This window comes from Prorops nasuta, unplaced genomic scaffold (assembly GCF_024137725.1).
Source record: "Prorops nasuta isolate Cenicafe-Biocafe unplaced genomic scaffold, Cenicafe_Pnas_1.2 PNAS00004, whole genome shotgun sequence".
Classification (NCBI taxonomy): Eukaryota; Metazoa; Arthropoda; class Insecta; order Hymenoptera; family Bethylidae; genus Prorops; species Prorops nasuta.
The window spans coordinates 1,734,879-1,754,508 of record NW_027116801.1 but is presented as its reverse complement, the minus strand read 5'-3'; the positions used below and the strand labels follow the sequence as shown (position 1 = coordinate 1,754,508).

The 19,630-nt window shown below is 32.2% G+C and overlaps 4 protein-coding genes and 1 pseudogene across 9 annotated transcripts; 1 reads left to right on the top strand and 4 right to left on the bottom strand.

Moving 5' to 3' along the window:
* Window positions 1-16: 16 nt before the first annotated feature.
* alpha-Cat (catenin alpha) lies at window positions 17-5,829 on the bottom strand. 4 transcript variants are annotated; one of them, XM_066725540.1, is made up of 8 exons: window positions 5,667-5,829; window positions 4,938-5,605; window positions 4,118-4,850; window positions 3,942-3,968; window positions 3,220-3,453; window positions 2,522-3,124; window positions 1,768-2,445; window positions 17-191 (listed from the first exon to the last, which is right to left on the bottom strand). In XM_066725540.1, exons 2-8 carry the CDS (start codon window positions 5,252-5,254, stop codon window positions 27-29), a joined length of 2,757 nt encoding a protein of 918 aa, XP_066581637.1. In that variant the 5' UTR covers window positions 5,255-5,605; window positions 5,667-5,829; the 3' UTR covers window positions 17-26. The 4 variants fall into 4 exon arrangements, with proteins under 4 accessions (XP_066581637.1, XP_066581640.1, XP_066581639.1 ...); XM_066725543.1 differs by having other exon boundaries at window positions 4,938-5,524; XM_066725542.1 differs by having other exon boundaries at window positions 4,938-5,829.
* A 412-nt stretch (window positions 5,830-6,241) lies between these two features.
* LOC136772716 (general transcription and DNA repair factor IIH helicase/translocase subunit XPB-like) lies at window positions 6,242-9,419 on the bottom strand (annotated as a pseudogene).
* mRpS2 (mitochondrial ribosomal protein S2) lies at window positions 9,303-11,055 on the top strand. Of its 2 annotated transcripts, XM_066725969.1 has the most exons (4): window positions 9,303-9,546; window positions 9,617-9,709; window positions 9,776-10,123; window positions 10,931-11,055. In XM_066725969.1, the coding sequence occupies exons 1-4, from the start codon at window positions 9,510-9,512 to the stop codon at window positions 10,963-10,965; spliced, it is 513 nt and encodes a 170-aa protein (XP_066582066.1). In that variant the 5' UTR covers window positions 9,303-9,509; the 3' UTR covers window positions 10,966-11,055. The 2 variants fall into 2 exon arrangements, with proteins under 2 accessions (XP_066582066.1, XP_066582065.1); XM_066725968.1 differs by lacking the exon at window positions 10,931-11,055 and having other exon boundaries at window positions 9,776-10,549.
* On the bottom strand, window positions 10,421-12,608 carry LOC136772814 (dehydrogenase/reductase SDR family member 7). 2 transcript variants are annotated; one of them, XM_066725967.1, is made up of 8 exons: window positions 12,486-12,608; window positions 11,886-12,052; window positions 11,627-11,779; window positions 11,447-11,553; window positions 11,129-11,368; window positions 10,933-11,052; window positions 10,682-10,848; window positions 10,421-10,619 (listed from the first exon to the last, which is right to left on the bottom strand). In XM_066725967.1, exons 2-8 carry the CDS (start codon window positions 12,007-12,009, stop codon window positions 10,568-10,570), a joined length of 963 nt encoding a protein of 320 aa, XP_066582064.1. In that variant the 5' UTR covers window positions 12,010-12,052; window positions 12,486-12,608; the 3' UTR covers window positions 10,421-10,567. The 2 variants fall into 2 exon arrangements, with proteins under 2 accessions (XP_066582064.1, XP_066582063.1); XM_066725966.1 differs by having other exon boundaries at window positions 12,385-12,524.
* Window positions 12,609-14,229: 1,621 nt separating this feature from the next.
* Window positions 14,230-18,263, bottom strand: LOC136772813 (cilia- and flagella-associated protein 251-like). The gene is made up of 7 exons (XM_066725965.1): window positions 18,011-18,263; window positions 16,365-17,327; window positions 16,119-16,268; window positions 15,291-15,502; window positions 15,058-15,213; window positions 14,435-14,581; window positions 14,230-14,361 (listed from the first exon to the last, which is right to left on the bottom strand). Exons 1-7 carry the CDS (start codon window positions 18,081-18,083, stop codon window positions 14,317-14,319), a joined length of 1,746 nt encoding a protein of 581 aa, XP_066582062.1. The 5' UTR covers window positions 18,084-18,263; the 3' UTR covers window positions 14,230-14,316.
* Window positions 18,264-19,630: the final 1,367 nt, after the last annotated feature.

Sequence of the window (19,630 nt, the reverse complement as noted above, 5' to 3'; positions counted from 1 at the left end):
CTTAATATTTATATATAGTTAATACCTTATACACTCTCCGTTGGGCTTTGGAATTCAGAAAGCGCGTGTATCGGATTTTGCACTTTCTTTTGTGAACCCTTACGTACTTTTGCTCGTACTTCTTCGGGTCTGTCGGGTCGAACTAGTGGCTTCTTTTCTGGAGCTTTCATCTTCCATACAACAATGGGAGACTATAGAACATGCAAAATAATTCATCAATTATTATTTAAAATTCGTAAACTAGTTCCAAAGCTAAAGTTTTGTATTATAACATTTTGTTATTTAAAGCAATCATGAAAAATACTTACATACTGTTCAATCCAAAAAGGATAGAGCAAATAAAAATTTTGTGTTCTTATTATCAATTCATTATATATTGATGGCATTCAGTAGAAGTAACAGTAACGATGTTGTTATTGAAATACTTAATAGGATTGATCAATTTAGTAGTGCTTTTTCTCATATATATATATACACTACCGGTCAAAAGTTTAAGACCACTTGAGAAATTTGGCTGAAAAACAGTTGCTTCTTTAAACGCGCATAGCTTGATAATGAAGAAAGATAAAAGAAAATTCGAAACACCATTCGAAAGGTGATGAGATTCCGCATCCGATGGAATTAGATTCATTTACGAGAAGCTTATAATTACAGAGTTGCAATTAAATAAAAATGCTGCTAAATTTGAAATTTTTAATTTTTCATTATGTCGATTCAACCTGTTGCAGCACTTGTAATAATTATGGTATCTATGTGAAGCTTTGGTGACATAAAGCTCAAAGTTTTAGCTTTAATTTGAGCCATCAAACGTAACGATATTCATCGTATTTCCTTATTTTCATAACGTTTTTCTGAGTAATGTCGAGAAAAATTTTTGACCGAAAAACAACTGCCCAAGCATTTAAGACAATTTCAGATCGAAGAATCCGTCGGTATATTAACGACTTATTCTACTTATTCCATATTACACTTTTATTCAATTAACACAAAGCACTATTCAATTTTAAATTAAATCAACAAATGTAGAGTAATAATTAATCAAATATTTTTTATTAATTCGAAGATTTACAATTATCATATTTCTTTTAATTGAATAAAAGTGCAATATGGAATAAGTAGAATAAGTCGTTAATATACCGACGGATTCTTCGATTTGAAATTGTCTTAAATGCTTGGGCAGTTGTTTTTCGGTCAAAAATTTTTCTCGACATTACTCAGAAAAACGTTATGAAAATAAGGAAATACGATGAATATCGTTACGTTTGATGGCTCAAATTAAAGCTAAAACTTTGAGCTTTATGTCACCAAAGCTTCACATAGATACCATAATTATTACAAGTGCTGCAACAGGTTGAATCGACATAATGAAAAATTAAAAATTTCAAATTTAGCAGCATTTTTATTTAATTGCAACTCTGTAATTATAAGCTTCTCGTAAATGAATCTAATTCCATCGGATGCGGAATCTCATCACCTTTCGAATGGTGTTTCGAATTTTCTTTTATCTTTCTTCATTATCAAGCTATGCGCGTTTAAAGAAGCAACTGTTTTTCAGCCAAATTTCTCAAGTGGTCTTAAACTTTTGACCGATAGTTTATATATAAACAAATTATATTTAATATTTTAGTAACAATTTCGTAGTCGCTGCCTCTACTAAATGGAATTATTTTTACCATCGTAAAGCAAGTTTTAGTTAAATTATAGCAAGCAAGCAAACTTAGTTATCATTATGAGGCCAAAAGTTAATGTATGATTATTAGAACTTGCCGTTACTGTAGACTGCCGAGGATATTTGGTCGATGCAACATACGATGATTTCACAGTTAATACCACTGCATTCATCAAGTTTTTCGCTGCTTGAATAAGTGAAGTAGCACTGTCTAATCCAGATACGATTAATTCGCCACTTATATTCTGCACATCAGCTTTCACCTTGCTTGTTATATTCATTTGGTGGCAATAAAGTGCAATACGTTGTAAATATGCTAGTAAATCTTTCTTCGTTGAACTTTCCGGACATTGATCGGCTATTTGTCGTGTCAATTTATCGAGTTTAGTACCTGCCTCAGAAATTTTTTTTGCTGCATTGATGACGTCCATGGTTGTTTTCAAAGGACCACGCCCACGAGTGAAATCTGTCATTTCCATCATTATCATGCACATATGTTTTGCCAAAACTATTATGTCATTTCCTGCGTCATCCCATTTGGCCACTTCCTTATCAAACTTGAGCTTCTCGCTCCTAAAGTACTCCACTTGTTGCAAAATCTTTTGCTTATCCTCTTCAGGCATTTTACGCATAGCTTCACGGGCTGTTGTAATACCACTGATTTCTGGATATTCATCAACACCGTGTTCGCCTGTTTGGGCACTAGATTTACTTCGAGTTTCCAATGTATAGTGTTCGTCCAATTCCATATCTTCAGGATCCAAATCTTCATCCGCCTAAATACAAAAAGAATTGTATTAATCATTATAAAATTAATTTGCCCAGTAAATAGAAATAATAATAATTGCTTACCCGATTCATCAGCACAGCGCGTCTAATTTCACGAACACCATCGTAAACTAATCTAGAAGCATCTATAAAATCATTTTCATCAACGTCCTTCGCGGGGTTACTTCCCAGCGCATCTACAGCGATCTCGACTCTTTGTGCGAATTTTGGCATCACTTGTTCTCGTAGCACTTTAACAGCTTCCAAAACTCTCTTTGTGTAAATGCATGGCTCGTAGTTATCCATTTCCGCTTGGACAACGTTGCAGACTCTAGCAGAGCGACCACGAATCGCACCGGCTGTTCTATCAAGAGTATCCGCGTCACCTTCTTGCAAAGCGAGAACGCATTTGTTTACATCTTCCAATATGTGGTTCTCGGATACAGCTAGGAAATCATCAATAGTCGTTATATCGTCCACAGCCTCGGTCAATACTCTCACTTGATTTTCCCAGGCTTGACGGAAAACTTCCATATTGTCAATGGCGACCTTAGATCTGCTACGCGCTGCCAATACTCGTGCAGCATTTATTACTTGAGGGCATAAATTTTCGATTTGAGCTGCTGCATATCGCACCATTTTTACGCCGTCTTCGTTTCCTGACATACTACAAACTAAGTTAGCAACCTAAAGAAACAAGAGTGATTTTTGTAGTATATACATCATTATTATAATTTTTCTATTTAACACTTAGTTTATATAGTTTTAAAATGCTTGCTTACCTCTACCAATTTATTTGCATGTTCAGTGAATACTAATGCATATTCTTCAACCTCTTTGTCTCTTCCATTGCGAGCAGCTTCTATCAGAACTAACAAAGGTACACTTGTCTCCAGAAAACTGTCTGATACATGATCCACCACTGCTTTTCTCAATTGCCTCCGAAGATCACGTGTTTTTCTGCACATGTGATCAATAGCTCTTTCCAAGCCTTCAGATTGTTCTTTAATACCAATCTGAGAACACATTTTAAATATCAATATTGCTTTCTATAATTAACCTTAGAATTATACAGACTTTGTACTGAACTAAATCTACTTTGTGTTACTAAATTAAGATAAAATAACTAATTACATAAACTAATATATTTAACAGAAAAATAAATAAATTAACATAGATTAGTTGCAAGTATCTTACTGCCAATTATTATTCTATTATATTTATCAAAAAACATTTTGTGATTGAACTTTTAGCTACAAAACACTTGATGCAATTTATTTAAGCAGCAATATGTCAAATGAATTCTTGTAGGTAGTTATTTACTTAGTTATATATAAATATAAAATTATCTCAACTCAAGCTTGTACATACACAATTTACTACTTAAAGTAATGAGTAAGTATCTATAATTATAAAATAATTAATTTGTAAATTCCAATTGTAAATAATGATTAATAATATCAACATATACCAATACAATGCTGTAGTAAAACTTAATATTTACCAACTTTTTATTCCGAACCAACAGTAACTGTCATTATAAATTGAGAAAATTAATGGAAAGTTACAAAGAATAATTTCAACATAATAAAAATATGATAAAATGAATTTAGAGATTAAATAGATAAATAATATTTTCGTTATAAAAAATATTATTTTAAATGAATACTGTATACTCACATTATTCATGTATTCACTTAACAAATCTTGAAGTGCTTGTCTGACAGCATTGCATTCAGCAACAATTCTTTCTCTACGTTCATCACGTGTGCATGAAGAATCTGCCATTAGTGCAGCTCCACTAATAATACTTTCTAATCTTTCTTCAAGGCTTGGTCTTGTGCGTACTTCGTTATACGCAAGTGGAGACATGACCATCCTTTCATCAAAGTCATCTAAAGCAGCTGCTAGCTCTCCAGGTCCATCATATGGCTGTTGAGTGTCTGTAGGAGTCTTTCCTTGTGCCACATCATTGATAGTATTCACAGCTTCGCAAACTTGCTTTAACACATAATCTCTATTAGCTTTAGCAGCAGCCAATTCTGGATGTCGAACATAAACTTTTGAAGCAGTCAAAAGCATTGTTGAGTGCTTTTTAAGCACTGCTCTGGCTGCAGCTAAGTCATCACGAAGCTGAGGATCTTTCAATTCTTGTTGGCGCTTTGCAGCTTGATTCATAAGCTCAGAGGCATTTCTTCCAAAATGTTTGATATTTTCTAGAAGCTCTCCTTGGGAAGAAGCATTTTTTAATTTTTTCAAATCATCTTCAACCAAATGTAATGATTTTAGCAATAAATGAACATCAACCATATCTGCCAAAATTAGTAAACGAGTTACAGCTGATAATAAATTTCTCGCTGCTCTAACCATGTTTCCCCTTTTAGTTGATGAACAAGGATCTTCCGAAAACTCCCTGGTTAAAAAATTCATGAAATGAGTGTATATTATTATAACTTATATTTAAGAATATATTGTGAAATACATAAAAATAGAATAATACCTAGCGGCAATACTCATTGCAGCTCCAGTCTTTCTTACTTCTTCAACCGCACATAGCATTTCTGCAGTAATGTCAGGATTCTCATAAGCAATTTGCTCCCCTTTTTCGATAAAGTTAGCAGTAGCCTTTTCAACAGTACCAACTAGGGCACTAGCTCTTTTAGACTTTCCTTTCTTTTTTTTACTTGGACCTTTTGTATTCACTAATGTAGTAACTTGTAACACCAAAGGTTCCAAAGTTTTTTCCACCGACATAGTACGGATTTCCAAATTTTTCGGATCCCATTTCAAAGTTATCGGCCCAAAATGATCAGACATTATTATAATCTCAATTAAACTTCAATTTACGAATGTGACAAATATTATGGCTCACTTGACGATACAATACGCCCGTGTTGATTCACCCAAAGCCATTCGTTTGTGAATCACTTTACCAGTCACCTCCTTGGCGTTCAATAAGGGCGTTTTCCATTTTCCCATCACGGATGCATTTAATGTTCTATACGGCCATTGGACCTTCGCTCCAAGCACTGAATTTGTCCAGTTTTTATCTTGTCTTTTCACTGTCCTGCTATCTACTAAAACTTACTTTTATATATATATTTAGCACGTTAGCATAGTATTAAGTACTATTAATTTGTATTTCTATTCCTTTTGTAGTGTTTCTCACTTAAACAACAAAAATTATTATATAGGTTATATAATACAATTATAATGAATTATTTTTCACCTGATAATTTCATTAAAAAACGGTATAATTGACATTACTGATAAATATCATTGACATTTCACTGTTAGATCCAAGAATTAAACCAAAGGTAGTCAAATTTAAAAAAAAATTCTCGTTGTCACTTGTACACATGGTACGAAGTACCTGGAGAGAGCATGCATAAGCTTACGGGGTTGCCAGGTAAAGGGTGAGGGGAAAGAAGACTGGCCGCCATCTTAGTACCTGTAGAAATGTAGCTATATATAGTACTATATATATGTCATAATCTGAATCCAGAATACCGTGAACCAAGACAAATTAATAACACGGTGTGAAGGTAGACGATTGGTGAATGGCGGGAAATAGGAATATTTACCAAATGCAAGCTGGTGCAACCTGTCCATTGGACTCATTAAAATTTGGAGTAATCTATAACGGGCTGTTACCGCTAATATATATAAATCTATTAAGGTATAAATATATATATATATTTAAAATAAAATACTTAAAATAAATTAAAAAATAAATAATAATTTATATAAAATTACGTTGTTGAAAATATTGCACATTCAAATTAGCACAAGAAGCTTATAAAAATTAATACAAAAGTATGATCGAATTTAAGAGTTACATACAGAATAAATAAAAAAATATTTATGAAATTGCTCTCTCCAGGTACTTTGTACCTCCATGTTATTTGAACATCAACACAGTAACAATAAAGTAAAAGTGTGAAGCTGTATTATATACACATACTGAGTGCATACTGTATATTACGAAAAATGTCCGTCAAGAATAAAGAAATTTATCATTAGAAAGTGTTGGTGGCATGAATGCATTATATATCATCTACACTACCAGAATTATCCATTACCTTAACGTTACTGTGTTGGTATAAATGGAGGAAATACTTGAATTTATAATCCTTTTTCAATGAAACAAGAAGTAATCACACAAAGTTTTGTTTTTAATATTGGGATTTTCATAACTTACAAAAGAATATCGGAAAATAACAAAATATTATAATGCCAGTAGTGTATTTCTATCTATGAATGTATTACTCTCGAATCTAAACTTTACCTCGGTAGAAATTATTAACAAGCTTTTGCGTTACTGTAGAAATTATGCTATGAATTTTTTAAAAAGTGGATGCTTGTTTGCTGTTGAGGAGTTAGCTGATTTTTTATATTCATAATAAACGGCATCATCAGCTCTGGAAATTGATATCACATTACCAGCTTCTCGTATGATCTAAAATGCATAAACCGTAATGTAACATATGAAGTAAATATTGTATATTGAAATAAATATTATTGTTTTATTTATTATACCGATCTAAGCCATTCTCCAGGAATTCATTCTTCATCGGCGTCTTTGTCACTTAGTGATAATACTTGCTGTAGTAAATGACCTTATTCCCCTCTAATCTTATATATCAAATCTGGCTCCTAAAAATTCATTACAATTAAAAACACTTTTTTCCGGGCAATACTATTTTGAAAACTTCTTAATAAAAAACAATATCTTATCCATTCCACCTAGTTTTGTGATGACTTTATAGGCGTAACTCTGATTCACTAAAAATCGTTGACGGTTTTGAGAATAATTCATTTCCATAGTATCTTACGATACCAATGTATAAAAGAATGCAATGTATTATTCAGCAACTGCTTCAATAAAATAAAACAAAAGTAAGTATTTTTTAATTTTCAAACTTATTTTACCAACAAAGCGCCAACCTTTCTTAGCTCGCAAAATTCTTTCCAAATGCTGTGCTTCTTGTCTTCAGGATCCACCATGCGATGATATTTGTATAAGAACATTGGTTTCTGGCAAATCAAAAGATGTATCTGTTACTTTACTTACAAATATAATATTAAATTTAGTATTAAATTTAAAATTCTGTAAAATTTATATTCTTTCACTTTGACTAGTAGGATCATAAATATAACTTATTCATTTTTATTGCATAATGCTTTATGGCAAAGACATTAATAGAAAAAACCATTATTTTATCTCCCCTTCTTTCATGATTTTGTATCAAATATTGGCAGCAACGAAATTTATTTGGATTTATTACGTAGAGCAATAGCTTTTAGCTCACCTTTTAATTATTCAGATACTCTCTATATTATTTGGGTGTCATAGGGCACCAAACTTCTGCACACTGTACCCCTGCAATAAACCTTCATTTTCATAATTCCAACCATTTGGGTTTATATAGCTTAGATCCAATTAGAAAGCTAAGATCCACAATTTTATCATCTTTTCTTAATAATGTAGCCGTTAAACCTAATTTATAATAGGACTGGACAATTGTTAGTACTCAATGGAACATTTTTCAAAAAATCGTATGCACTTCATCCAAGACTATAATTCTTCATTCTTGTTCCTGCAACCACTTTATTGTTTGTTCAGCCTCGAAAGAACGTTTTTGTGTATGCGTGATCGTGGAATATGTTGTAACTAAGATGCCACAGCCCATTGGCTTATCTTTTGCTTCGCTAGTAAACCGACATATCATCAAGTTATTAGCAGTTGACCACATTTCAAATTGCTGTTTCCATTGTTCAACCAATACTTCGAAGTTGCACAAAACCAAAGCTCTTTATTTTATTGTACACCAAGCTGTGTGACTCTTACTATACTTTTTCCAGCACCACATGGTAACATTAATTATTACACCAGAATTTCCTCGATTTTTGTCACACATCTTTCTCAAACTTACTCTTGGTAAGGTCTTCAAACTGCTGATTGTTTTAAATCAATATTAATGTCAAGATTAGCAATATCATTTCGAAAATCATACTCTGCCAGTAAAGAATGCTCCAATTCTATACATCTCTCTTCTTTGTTACTGTAATTTTCACTTGATTTACTTCAAAACTAACAGTCTTGATTTCCGCATCTTTTTCTTCATCCTCATCTTCTTTATCTATTTTATTATAAAAAGTAATAATATCCTCTGGAACTGTAACTAATTCCTCTGTAACTTCCATAGTACCTTCCAGTGTTTGCATTTTTCCAGGAAAACTGTTGGAGCATGTAGCATTAGTTTGACACCAAACTGTAAACCATGAAATGATGCCTTATATATAGCTTGGTTTTAATTAAACCAATTTTTTTTACAATGTACTTACTTGAAAATTTTTACGTTTATTATTAGTGAATATAACAACATCATCCCTTTGTTTCATCTATAATCTTCCTTAATTTGCATTCTTAAATAACAGCTAGAGTCTTTTAACAACCTTTGAAGTACTTCTAGATAGGGAAACTCAACAAAGTACTTGTTGTGTTTTAATACAAGTTTGACCTGAATTAAAGAATTAGTAAATAAACTATTAATTTTTATCTTATACATTTTAAGCGGTTTAATGAGTTATACATACTTTATCAGATGATAATGTATATAATTTAGTAAATTTGATAATACCATCGGGTATACTAGTTTTGCTTAACCTTTAAAATATCCTCTACATTCACTCGACACTCACAGTGTTATTAATTTTTATCTTGGTTCACGCCTGTTCACGCCGTTCACGGTATTCAGGATTCAGAATATGACATATATATAGTACTATATATAGCTACATTTCTACAGGTACTAAGATGGCGGCCTGCTTCCTTCCCCTCACCCTTCTCCTAGTACCCCCCTTGCCCAAAGTAGGACTTATGCTTATGCTCGCTCCAAGTATTTTGTACTCTATGTTTAATTTTTATCTTAAAATATAGAGTGAAGTTAATTGAACCACCCACCGACCCACGCGACATTTCCCTGTTTGTATGTGTATACAAGTAAAGACCCTCGGATAATTTTTGGTTAGAATTATTTTTAATATCTGAAATATTTATTTTTCAACAATGGCAACTATTATATTACGAAATACACTAACAAAAAGTAAGTATAACCGATATTTTCAATAATCCTTTTAGTGTTAAGTTAATTAGCTACTGATTTTATTTAACAGTACTATGGGATAAGCCAGTACGTCCATGTACTTTTAATTTTTTACAACTATATAACTTCTCCACACAATCACATATTAAAGAATTAAGTGAAGGTAAAATTTAATCAATTATTTGTTACCTTAAATAATATACTATTTATGTTTAATCCTATATTACAGATCAACCAACACTATTGGTGGATCCTTTGAAACATCCAGACTTTTTTCAAATTCATAATCTTTTCACAGTAAAAGATCTTTACAATGCCAGGGTACATTTTGGGCATAAAGAAGGTTCTGTTAATCAAAATATGAAGCCTTTCATATTTGGATCTAGATTAGGCCACTTAATTATCAATCTTGATAAAACTGTTGAAATGCTAAGAGATGCATTAAATTTTGCTGCTCATATTGCCTTTAGAGAGGGAGTAATTCTTTTTATAGGAAAAAATCCTAGGATTACTTATTTAATTGATAAGACTGCTATTGAATGTGGTGAATATTCTCATACAAGAACTTGGAAGGAAGGTACTCTTGTTAATTCTGTACAAGAATTTAAGTGCATTACAAGGTTACCAGATCTTATTATTTTCATTAATACTATGGATGGAACGATTAATCAACACTTAGCTGTTACTCATGCAGCAAAAATGAATATTCCCACTATTGGTATTGTAGATACAAATTGTGAACCAAAACTTGTAACTTATCCTGTACCTGGTAATGACGATTCATACTGTTCTATAAAGCTATATTGTTGGCTTTTCAAAGAAGCTATTTTAAGAGGAAAAAGAGCTAAGGATCTCATTAATAAAACAAACTCTTAAAATGCAATTGAAACTTTAATTTTGTTAAATATAAATGTTTACAAGTAGGATATCAAAATATTGTATATAAAATGCTTTAAAAAATAATTATCAAAAAATATCTATTTTTTATTTAATCTCATTATAACTTACAATCTTCTTGAACTTATTCATCACGAATACGAGCCAGAAATCGAGGTCCTAATATTTTGAAAAATCTAAAATAATATTTTGATAAGCATAAGAAGTAATTTATGTTTTTCTGTTATAAAACACTTACTGAATATTAACATTTGGATAATACTGTGAGAGATAAAGTAAAAATAGTGGTAGAGATTTACTGATCCAAGCTTCCATGAGTTTATTAGCTATTGCGACTCCCATAAGGTGTGCACAGCGCTCTGCTGACATTTTTAACTTTGAATTGTCAGTGTTCTTTCCATATTTCTAAATAATTAATTTATCAATTTTTACACATATTCAAAGAATTCTCATAATTTAAGTTGTTCTACTTTTTAAAATTTTACAGACCTGACCAGCTATTTCTGTAAAGGATTCTTGTAAGAAATTGGTTTGTATTGGTCCTGGACAAAGTAAGGTGACATCAATGTTTTTTGTTAGCTTTTCTATCCACAAACCTTCAAAATATCCCTGTAGAAAAAACTTTAATGTAGTTTTAATTTATTGAAATTATTTAAATTATAAGTTATGTCTTGAGGCAGCATACATGAAGTGCATGTTTAGTTCCATTATATGTTGCAGAAAATGGAACACCAGCTTTTCCTGCAAAGCTGGATGTTATTACTATATGTCCTTTATCAACCAATTGAAAATAATTTACAGCTAGTCTACTTAGTGAAATGGCAGAAAATACATTTAAATCAAACATTTCTCTATCTACTTTTATATCAATTTTTTCCCATTCGGCTCTTTGACTTCTTCCTGCATTATTCACTAAAATATCCAGCTAAAATATAATAAATGTTTAGATATATTTTATATATGTCTTTTATATATCATTACTGTTAAAATATTATATTCATACTTTCTTAAATTTGGAAATAACATGTCTAAATGCTCCTTCATGGGATTCAAAGTCAAACATATCTAGAGCCAGTACTTCAATGTCATTATCATTTAAATATTTATTTCCTGTGAAAATAAGTAGTGTACTAAAAACTTCAATAATATACAAACATGGTAGTTTGTAGGCTTAGAACAATACCTTCCAAACACTTTCTTTTTACTGCTTCTAATAAGCCTTTCCTTCTGGATGATAATATTAGTTTACATCCAACCTCAGCCAAAACATATGCTAATTCTTCACCGATACCACTAGATGCTCCAGTTATCCAAATTACTTTGCCTCTTAATGATGCTATGTAGTAAAAACAGAGTTATAAATAATTTGAACCATATCTGATTGTTATTATGTTCTGTCTTAAAAAAGTACCAAAACTATTAATTGTTAATAAGAAACTTACAAATTGGCTTTCCAAATTTTTCTTTGAATGCCAGTTGTATATCACAGTCCAGAAACCATGGAAGGATCATATAACTCATAAAAAAGATAAAGGACAAAAGTCCTATTAGAGAAAAAAGATCCATTAACAATAAATTATTGAGCACCAATTAAACTTTCCTGGAATTTCTGAAAAATAATTCAGTTAAGAAACACTATTAATTAAAATGTATAGTGGTGTCTCCGCGGCTGGTATACGTAATAATGAAAACAGTTGAAAAATTAATTAAGCTTTTGTCACACTAAGCTTTCTCACATTTTGATTTGCCTGTTGGATTTAAATACTCATTGTTGATTGGATATTAGAATTCTGATATCCAATTAGCAGCAAGTACTTAAATTCAGCAAGAGCAATCGAAAATGCCAAAACGCATGTGTAAGAATTAGGATGTCCGGAAAATTTGGACTCTACTACTCCTCCTAAGCATTCAACAGCATAGCGCCTGATAAGATTTACTCACTTGGAAAAAATTGCAAACTCTAATACATTTTATTACGTTTATTATCAAGCTTCACCAAACCAATTTACTAAGACATTCAGTAATATGTGGAAAAACTGTACCCCTTTGCAGGCGGACGTAAATTTGCAAAACATTGCAACTCTAGCTCCATATATGTACATATAATTTGTATTCCTCTCACCCCTAACTGTTTTCAGGTCCACATGATACAGGGCACGCGTTCATGGAGTATTTACATTGCGCTACAGCGCTATCAACGATACTGTGCACATGTGAAGTTGCCTGAAATGTGTACGCCAGTAGCGTGAACTAACTTTGATAGCAAATAATGTGTTTTATTTACAGTGTGTGCATTGAGATTAATTCAGAAGCGCAACTATTCTCACCAGTTTTAGTAAGCGTACACTGAGCAGTTACAAGCAAATAGCCGCTTAACGAGGGCCAAGTAACGTTGTATTGGACTTTATTTCACATTATGTTCGATTCTTTCGTTTGCTGATTGTAAAATTGTAATCAATTGAAATCTAGGAGTTAAATTTGGAAAAGGTGTAAGAGTTTATAATGTCTGATAGCTTTATCAGAGTTTTATATGAGATCTTTTGCTGTTTGAAGAATAACTAAACAGAAGAATAACTTCATCAGTTTTATGTGAAAGCTCAAAAATTATTAGAATGGAAAAAATATTTCAATTGTGTGTAATGTTAAATGTAAAACCGAGAACAATAATATTATGTAAATTATTATGCGTGAAAATATTATAAATTATTTTTGAAGGAAAATAAGATATTATTCGTCTTGGAGCTTAATTAACGTGTTCGGAGTAAAGATTATTTTGAAGTCACAAATCTTTTGGGACAGTTTCTTTTTATTAAAGAAACGTTAGTTGTAAAGAAATGCATTAAATAACTGCATTTTTTAAACTGATATTCTTTTCTTTTACCTGATTTATTTGTTAAATACAATACTATCCTGTTTTATAATAAATATATTGCTCTAAGCTTTAAAAATTACAATAAGTTAGCAACACTGAGTATAACATTAAAAGAACTACCTTATGACTGAATGAACTTAAAAAGTACTTTGAAGATCACATGAGTCAACCTGAGTTTTTCAAATGAAGCCATCTATCAACTTTATTCCACATTCTCTTAGCGCTTTTCAAAACTGTATATTAACCTTAATTATATTTTATAAAATCATTACGTCCTTTATGACCTTCAAGGTATTTTTTAAGATTAGACAAAGATAATTATAAGGTATCTAGCTCTTTTATAGTCTTAAAAAGTTTCTTATTCAAATTTTGATGAAATCTTATATTAATCACGTTATTTATGTGCATTCCCAATTTTGTTGTATGTACCCCGTTATGTCTCCACGTGTATACGCTAGTAAAGTACTAACACAAAAACAGTGAAGTGAGAATGTGTAGTAATGCATATGCATACTAACTGCGTTATCTATCGGTAACATTTAGCATTTTTGGGAGTACGTTTTCCTATACATACATATGACTTTTTTATACCGACATTACAGGGCAAGAATGCGAGTCATTGGCACGGCGTTAATCGACAATCGATTTTCAAGTCATTGTACAATTTTAGTGACGTAGTAAACCGTTCTATTTATTAAGATAATAAAAAAATATTATAATAAAAAAAAGGAAAAGAAAAATAAAAATTGTTTTTGAAAATATTATTGCTTTACTAGATAGATCATTTCATGAGGTCACCGAAAAGGTTTAATGACTTGAAAATCGATCTTCAAATAACACAATATTGTTGTCCCAAATTTTAAACCTAAAATTTGTCAAGGGTCCCGTTAAACACTAAATAAAAGATAAACAGTGTTTTAACCAACATGTTTAATAAAAAATGGTTTGCACATTTATTGTACAGATTTGTAATGTCATAATAGTATACTAATAATTTAGTTTCAATATCCAGTTTTTTGCCGTATTCGATCAAAATATAAATATTCCTGTAACAAAAAAATAAATAAGTAAAAAATGTTTAAATGTTAAAAAAATTGTGAAAACATTTTATAATGCTACCATTAAGAATGATGCCCCGAGTAAAAGACTTTTCACTTGTACATTTGTATCCACTGGAAACGTAAGCAATACAGTGTAGTCGTGCAAGTTAATATTGTATTGGTGCATTATGGAGGCAATTTGATGAGAGCCATCGGGCGATAAGACCTAAAAATGTTACAAAAATATTATTAATATTATAAAATAATATTTAAGTAAAACAGTATTATACCAAGTTGTTTATTTACAACTAAACAATTCTTCATGTACGCTGTAAATTATAAAAAAAATTAGGAAGCATTATAAACAATGAATAAATATTTATTTAGAAATGAAGAAATTAATAACGTAAAAAAATGCTACAAGCGTTCAACAGTAGAAAAAGTTGTAATTTAACGAGATTACGAATCGTGCAACAAAGTTAGTAGATCTGCTTTTATTCCATTTCTACTTTTTGCTAAAATAATTATATTTTATGCAACACACTCGAAAGAAGTTTTTCCGCGAAAAGTGCAAAATTTGCAAACAATAATAAAGATAAATTTTCTACACAGAATTAATTTGTTAAGAGTTATATAGGTACGTGGCTAAGAAGTAAGAAAAATCTGCTTATTCAGAGACTGAATAAAAGTGCTATAAAATACCTTGAAATGTGAATCCTGACTGATGCAGAAACTGGATACACCGTATATATAGGCTACTTCTCTTCTCAATTGGTCGTACACGGTAAAACTTGGATTTAGGATAGAAAAATTTTGCTCGACAGTACCAACGCTATCCCTGCTTATCACACCGATTCTCTAAAAATTTGATCAGTTCTTAAAAAAACTGTGCATTGGCTTTTGAGTGAAATTCCATATAATTGACAAAGATTTACGTGTAACGTGGTAGGAGAATACTTGACAGTGGCATTTTTATGGACTGCAAAAGCAGTTTGGCCCGATTGGTCTGTTATATTTAATTTAAAGTAATCGATATAATTAATGCAACCAGTTTTCGTCTCTGAACGATCCTCCATTGCCAAAAATATTGTCTCCGATCCGGGTACCTTAACCCTGTATTGTTTACCATTCTCAGATTTGCTCAGTACTGTTTAAAAGAAAGAAGTCTAAAATTTTTAGCACGATATCAATACTATACAGTGTGTCCCAATTAAAATTTCCAATTTCGTCCAACTTTGGGTAAAAAGTGGCAAATCAGTTGAATTTTATTTCGAAATGTGCTACCAAATTTTATCCGAATCTCAAGGTCATATCTGCATTCCTTCATACATTCAGAGCATCTCTTTATGAAATTTGCAATAATACAAAATATCGTAAGCGAGGCACCATTTTCAAACTGTTTCTTCATTAATTCAATGTCCATGCAACTGTACGAATAAAGCTGATGATTTTACCAGTTTTAGCTAAAATGTGTCATTGTATACAGACAATGAGAGAAGCTTCAAAATGACACTGTTTTCTACGATCCCTCTTATCATTTAAATTTATAAAGAGGTAATTTCTAACGTGTACTAATACCTATATAAATCCACAAAACCATAACTTTAAAACTATAAGAATAAAATCAAATTCAATTTCCCTACAAAATGATATAAAATTGACCCATTAAAATTTTTCAAACCCAGACAAAAGCAACAACGTTAGAAACTGCGAATTTAAATCGAGACACACTGAATGATTTTCCGCAGCAGCGGTACACTCACAAGAACTCAAGTCGACGATTTGTTGAATTTCCAGTTGTTCGACATTGGCCAAAAGTCGCGTACCGGATAACGCGCTTATATTCGATCCCAAAGTGGCAGTCCAGTGCAAATTGCCAATAGGAAGCGACCTGTTTTCGAGCCGATAGTCATCTGCAATGCAACTTTTGTCCGAATTATCCGTCAAGACTATGTAGTGTTTGTGCATCGAAAATTGCAAAGAGAGGATCTGGAACAAAGGATACTTACGATTTAAGCTGTCAGGCTGAACCGATATGACCAAAGAGTTCCTGTTGCTCTCCAATTCGATGGAGTCTATACGAGCCGGAGTTTCATCGATTTCCCTAAACTCCTGAATATCCACCGCACTTTCTTCAGCAACTCTTGATCCCTGCTGAAATTCCTGCTCCCACCAATCCTCCCTCATCCCCTGAATTTCCAGACTTCCCCGAATCTCCACTGGTTCCTGAACATCCAGATCCTCCCAAGTCCCACGAACACGCGGATCTTCTTCGATTTGTCCGATGATTATCATCGTTTCCCGAAACTTCTCATTGCTCATAATCTCCCGAATCTCTCGATCTTCCTCGGTCTCTCCTGTCTCATGGATTATTCTTGAGTCCTTGATATCGTGATTTTGTCTTGGTGTCATTCCTGTTTTTTTATGTTCACCACGATAATTCTCCTGCTGCACTCTTGGTTCTAGAATTTCCACATTTTCCTGATTGGTTTCAATGACTTTTGTCTCCCGAGGCCTCTTCGTATCTTCAGCTTCCTCAAACATATTTGTGTTCTTTCTCATCCGTTCTTCCAAATTCACAGTTGAAGCTTTTTTTCTGCTTTCCTGAATTTCTTCATTCTCTCGATCCTCCTCAGTCTTTCCTGTCTCACGAATTACACTTGATTCCTCAACATCTTGATCTTGCCTCGGTGTCACTCCTATGTTTTTATGTTCACCACGATAATCCTCGTGCTGCACTCTTGATTCTAGAATTTTCACATTTTCCTTATTTGTCTCAATGACTTCTGTCTGCCAAGGTCTCTTCGTATCTTCAGCTTCCTCGTACATCTTTCCGTCCCTTATCACCCGTTCTTCCGAATTCATCGCGAAAGCCTCTCTTCTGCTTCCCTGAATTTCTTGATTTTCTCGAGGCTCCCTTTTGGCCCGAATCTCTTGGATCTCAACCTTTTGCGAAATACTCTCCCAGTATCCTAAAAAATCACAATCTTTCAAGGATAATCAAATAAGACAGAAACTGTGAATAAACTCGTGTACTGCGAGAGGAGAGATACGATCAATCGAAAGGAAATTACTCCACGTGCTGAGAATAAGGGAGCGAATAAAATTTTATCGAGTTCCATTCAATGTTCGTTCGATGCACCTGCACCACTTTCTGCAGTATTTAAACTCCACCCTCGAGAAACATTGTATATATACACTTTCGCGTTTTACTATATCGATTTCTATGCATATATCTATATATAGTATATATAAACACCCATATATCGACTGTCTTACGTCATTATGCCAGTACTATATTTTTTTTTCGCTCGATTCGTCGCTGACAGAGTTGTTTCATTGGTAAAGAATTCGTTACACCCCTCGTGATAATTTTTCAAATTCAAACAAACTAAAAAAATGAATTACTCTGATAAAAATTTTCCAACAGAAATTCTCTTATATAATTATCTTTTATAATTTTGTGCAATTTTATTTATTTCTATAAACACAATTTTATTTCCCCTTTTTTTCTTATACGAGATTCTAGAAGATTATAGATAGAATTGAAACTGATATATGTATATCGATAAGATCATTTCGTTAATTATCGTAATTACCGAAAGCTGTATTGGTAGTTTTAATGGAAAATTGATTATTTCTCGTGATTAATTACCTTTTTTGGGAGAACCTCGAGAATTTTCTTCGTGATTTATGGGACTTCCATTTGACGAGCTGTCTTTCGACATGTTTCTGCGGCCCTACCAGCCGACTCTTATCAACGATGAATCGACCGTTATCGTAAGCCACGGATAAGCCATATCAGCTGCTTTCAGAATATTTCTCAGTGACTCTATTTCAATCCTTGGAAAATCTTGTTATCTTTGAAAATATGCAGCGTCAATTTTCGACAAGATTTAGTCACGTAATTGCGCATTCAGTACGACCTCGATCTTGATTTCAAAAAAATTTCATCTACGAAATACCATTCGTCCCATTCCTATTCCGCTCTCGAATATTTCATGGAACGCTCATCCCGATATAAAGCCAGATTATAATTGGAAGTAGGATCGATCTTATATCAATTCATATATAAATTGAGGGGGGGGGGGGATGGTCGAATTTTGACCAACAAAGCAAATTATGCAATGCAGAGAATGGAAATAATTTAAATAACAATATTACAGCGCTCGTTAAACGTTCTACCCGAAGGTAGAAAATCAGCAAATTTATTTAATGATTGTAGAAAATGAGAGATGCTAAAGGATTGTTTTATTCCAAAAGTTACAGGGTTCCGTTCGATTAGAGAAATTTTATTCTAATTTGGACCGATTGCATCTTAAAATGGGTCATTATAATTATAAGAATTTTTTTTATCAAGTTGTATATCGATGATCCAATTAAAGCAACGCATCAAATAACATTATCCTCTTCTACATGCATAGCATAATAAATCTACCTATATCCACTTGGAAATATTTCTGTCTATTGTCATCTCATCCTTTTTTCTCAATTCATATTTTATTGTTACTTTCTGTCAGATTTTTTATTTAATACAAGTTGCTTCGTTGTAAAGGAAAATATGACACGCAATAAAATATCATATGCTTCGTGAAAACTCTGGTCTTACAAGTTTAATGCAAAGCTGTATTTCCACAGGAGGATTTAATTAAATATTTTTATCCATGTTGTACAAGACCCATATTCAGCCAAAGCAAACACGAAGCTATCGAAAATTTCGCATGTAAAAAGCTTATGTATAAAAATAAAAATAAAAAGTAAACTAAAATTTAAAAAAAAATCCTATGAAAATCTACTTTTATTTAAGTGCACCACAAAAGCGTACCTATATTTTTCTTTAATTCGAGGAAAGACAAAACGCAATAATTATAATATTTCTTATTTCAACCGAGAATAATTCCAACGGGATATAACAAAAGTTAGTGAGGAACCCGAACGATTCGGTTTAACCTTAATGAGAAAGTTGTGTCTAGAACATCATTGTGTATAGCACTGCTGCAGTGTGGGTGGATATAAAAGAAAAGGAGAAATAGAGAGACAGAGAAAAGAGAAACGAGGGTAAACCTGGAAAGAAAATATTTCACTGGCAATTTTTGCCAATTCTAGAAATAATTTTCTTTCTCGAACAAACGTTGATACACATAGCAGCGAGCAAATAAAATACCATACCCTCCCCCCCCCCTTACATCCAGTTAAATTCATTTTTCCAAATACAAGATAAATAAAATTGATGTAGGAAAATGTTTATTTTTGATTCTCCAACATTTTCCCTTCC

What these genes read in the sequence shown, in the direction of transcription:
- alpha-Cat (XM_066725542.1), bottom strand. Translation starts at nt 5,254, where the DNA reads ATGTCTGATCATTTTGGGCCGATAACTTTGAAATGGGATCCGAAAAAT. An exon ending in TGGTTCGGAATAAAAAGTTG is followed by an intron (nt 3,454 to 3,941) that starts GTAAATATTAAG and finishes ATGTGTTCTCAG; the next exon opens with ATTGGTATTAAAGAACAATC. An exon ending in CTCGGCAGTCTACAGTAACG is followed by an intron (nt 192 to 1,767) that starts GCAAGTTCTAAT and finishes CATGTTCTATAG; the next exon opens with TCTCCCATTGTTGTATGGAA.
- LOC136772813 (XM_066725965.1), bottom strand. Translation starts at nt 18,083, where the DNA reads ATGTCGAAAGACAGCTCGTCAAATGGAAGTCCCATAAATCACGAAGAA. An exon ending in TCAGCCTGACAGCTTAAATC is followed by an intron (nt 16,269 to 16,364) that starts GTAAGTATCCTT and finishes GTTGCATTGCAG; the next exon opens with ATGACTATCGGCTCGAAAAC. An exon ending in TCGGGGCATCATTCTTAATG is followed by an intron (nt 14,362 to 14,434) that starts GTAGCATTATAA and finishes TTTTTGTTACAG; the next exon opens with GAATATTTATATTTTGATCG.
- LOC136772814 (XM_066725967.1), bottom strand. Translation starts at nt 12,009, where the DNA reads ATGGATCTTTTTTCTCTAATAGGACTTTTGTCCTTTATCTTTTTTATG. An exon ending in AAAAAGAAAGTGTTTGGAAG is followed by an intron (nt 11,554 to 11,626) that starts GTATTGTTCTAA and finishes TTATTTTCACAG; the next exon opens with GAAATAAATATTTAAATGAT. An exon ending in TTACAGAAATAGCTGGTCAG is followed by an intron (nt 10,849 to 10,932) that starts GTCTGTAAAATT and finishes TTAATTATTTAG; the next exon opens with AAATATGGAAAGAACACTGA.
- mRpS2 (XM_066725968.1), top strand. Translation starts at nt 9,510, where the DNA reads ATGGCAACTATTATATTACGAAATACACTAACAAAAA. An exon ending in ACGAAATACACTAACAAAAA is followed by an intron (nt 9,547 to 9,616) that starts GTAAGTATAACC and finishes TTTATTTAACAG; the next exon opens with TACTATGGGATAAGCCAGTA. An exon ending in TATTAAAGAATTAAGTGAAG is followed by an intron (nt 9,710 to 9,775) that starts GTAAAATTTAAT and finishes CCTATATTACAG; the next exon opens with ATCAACCAACACTATTGGTG.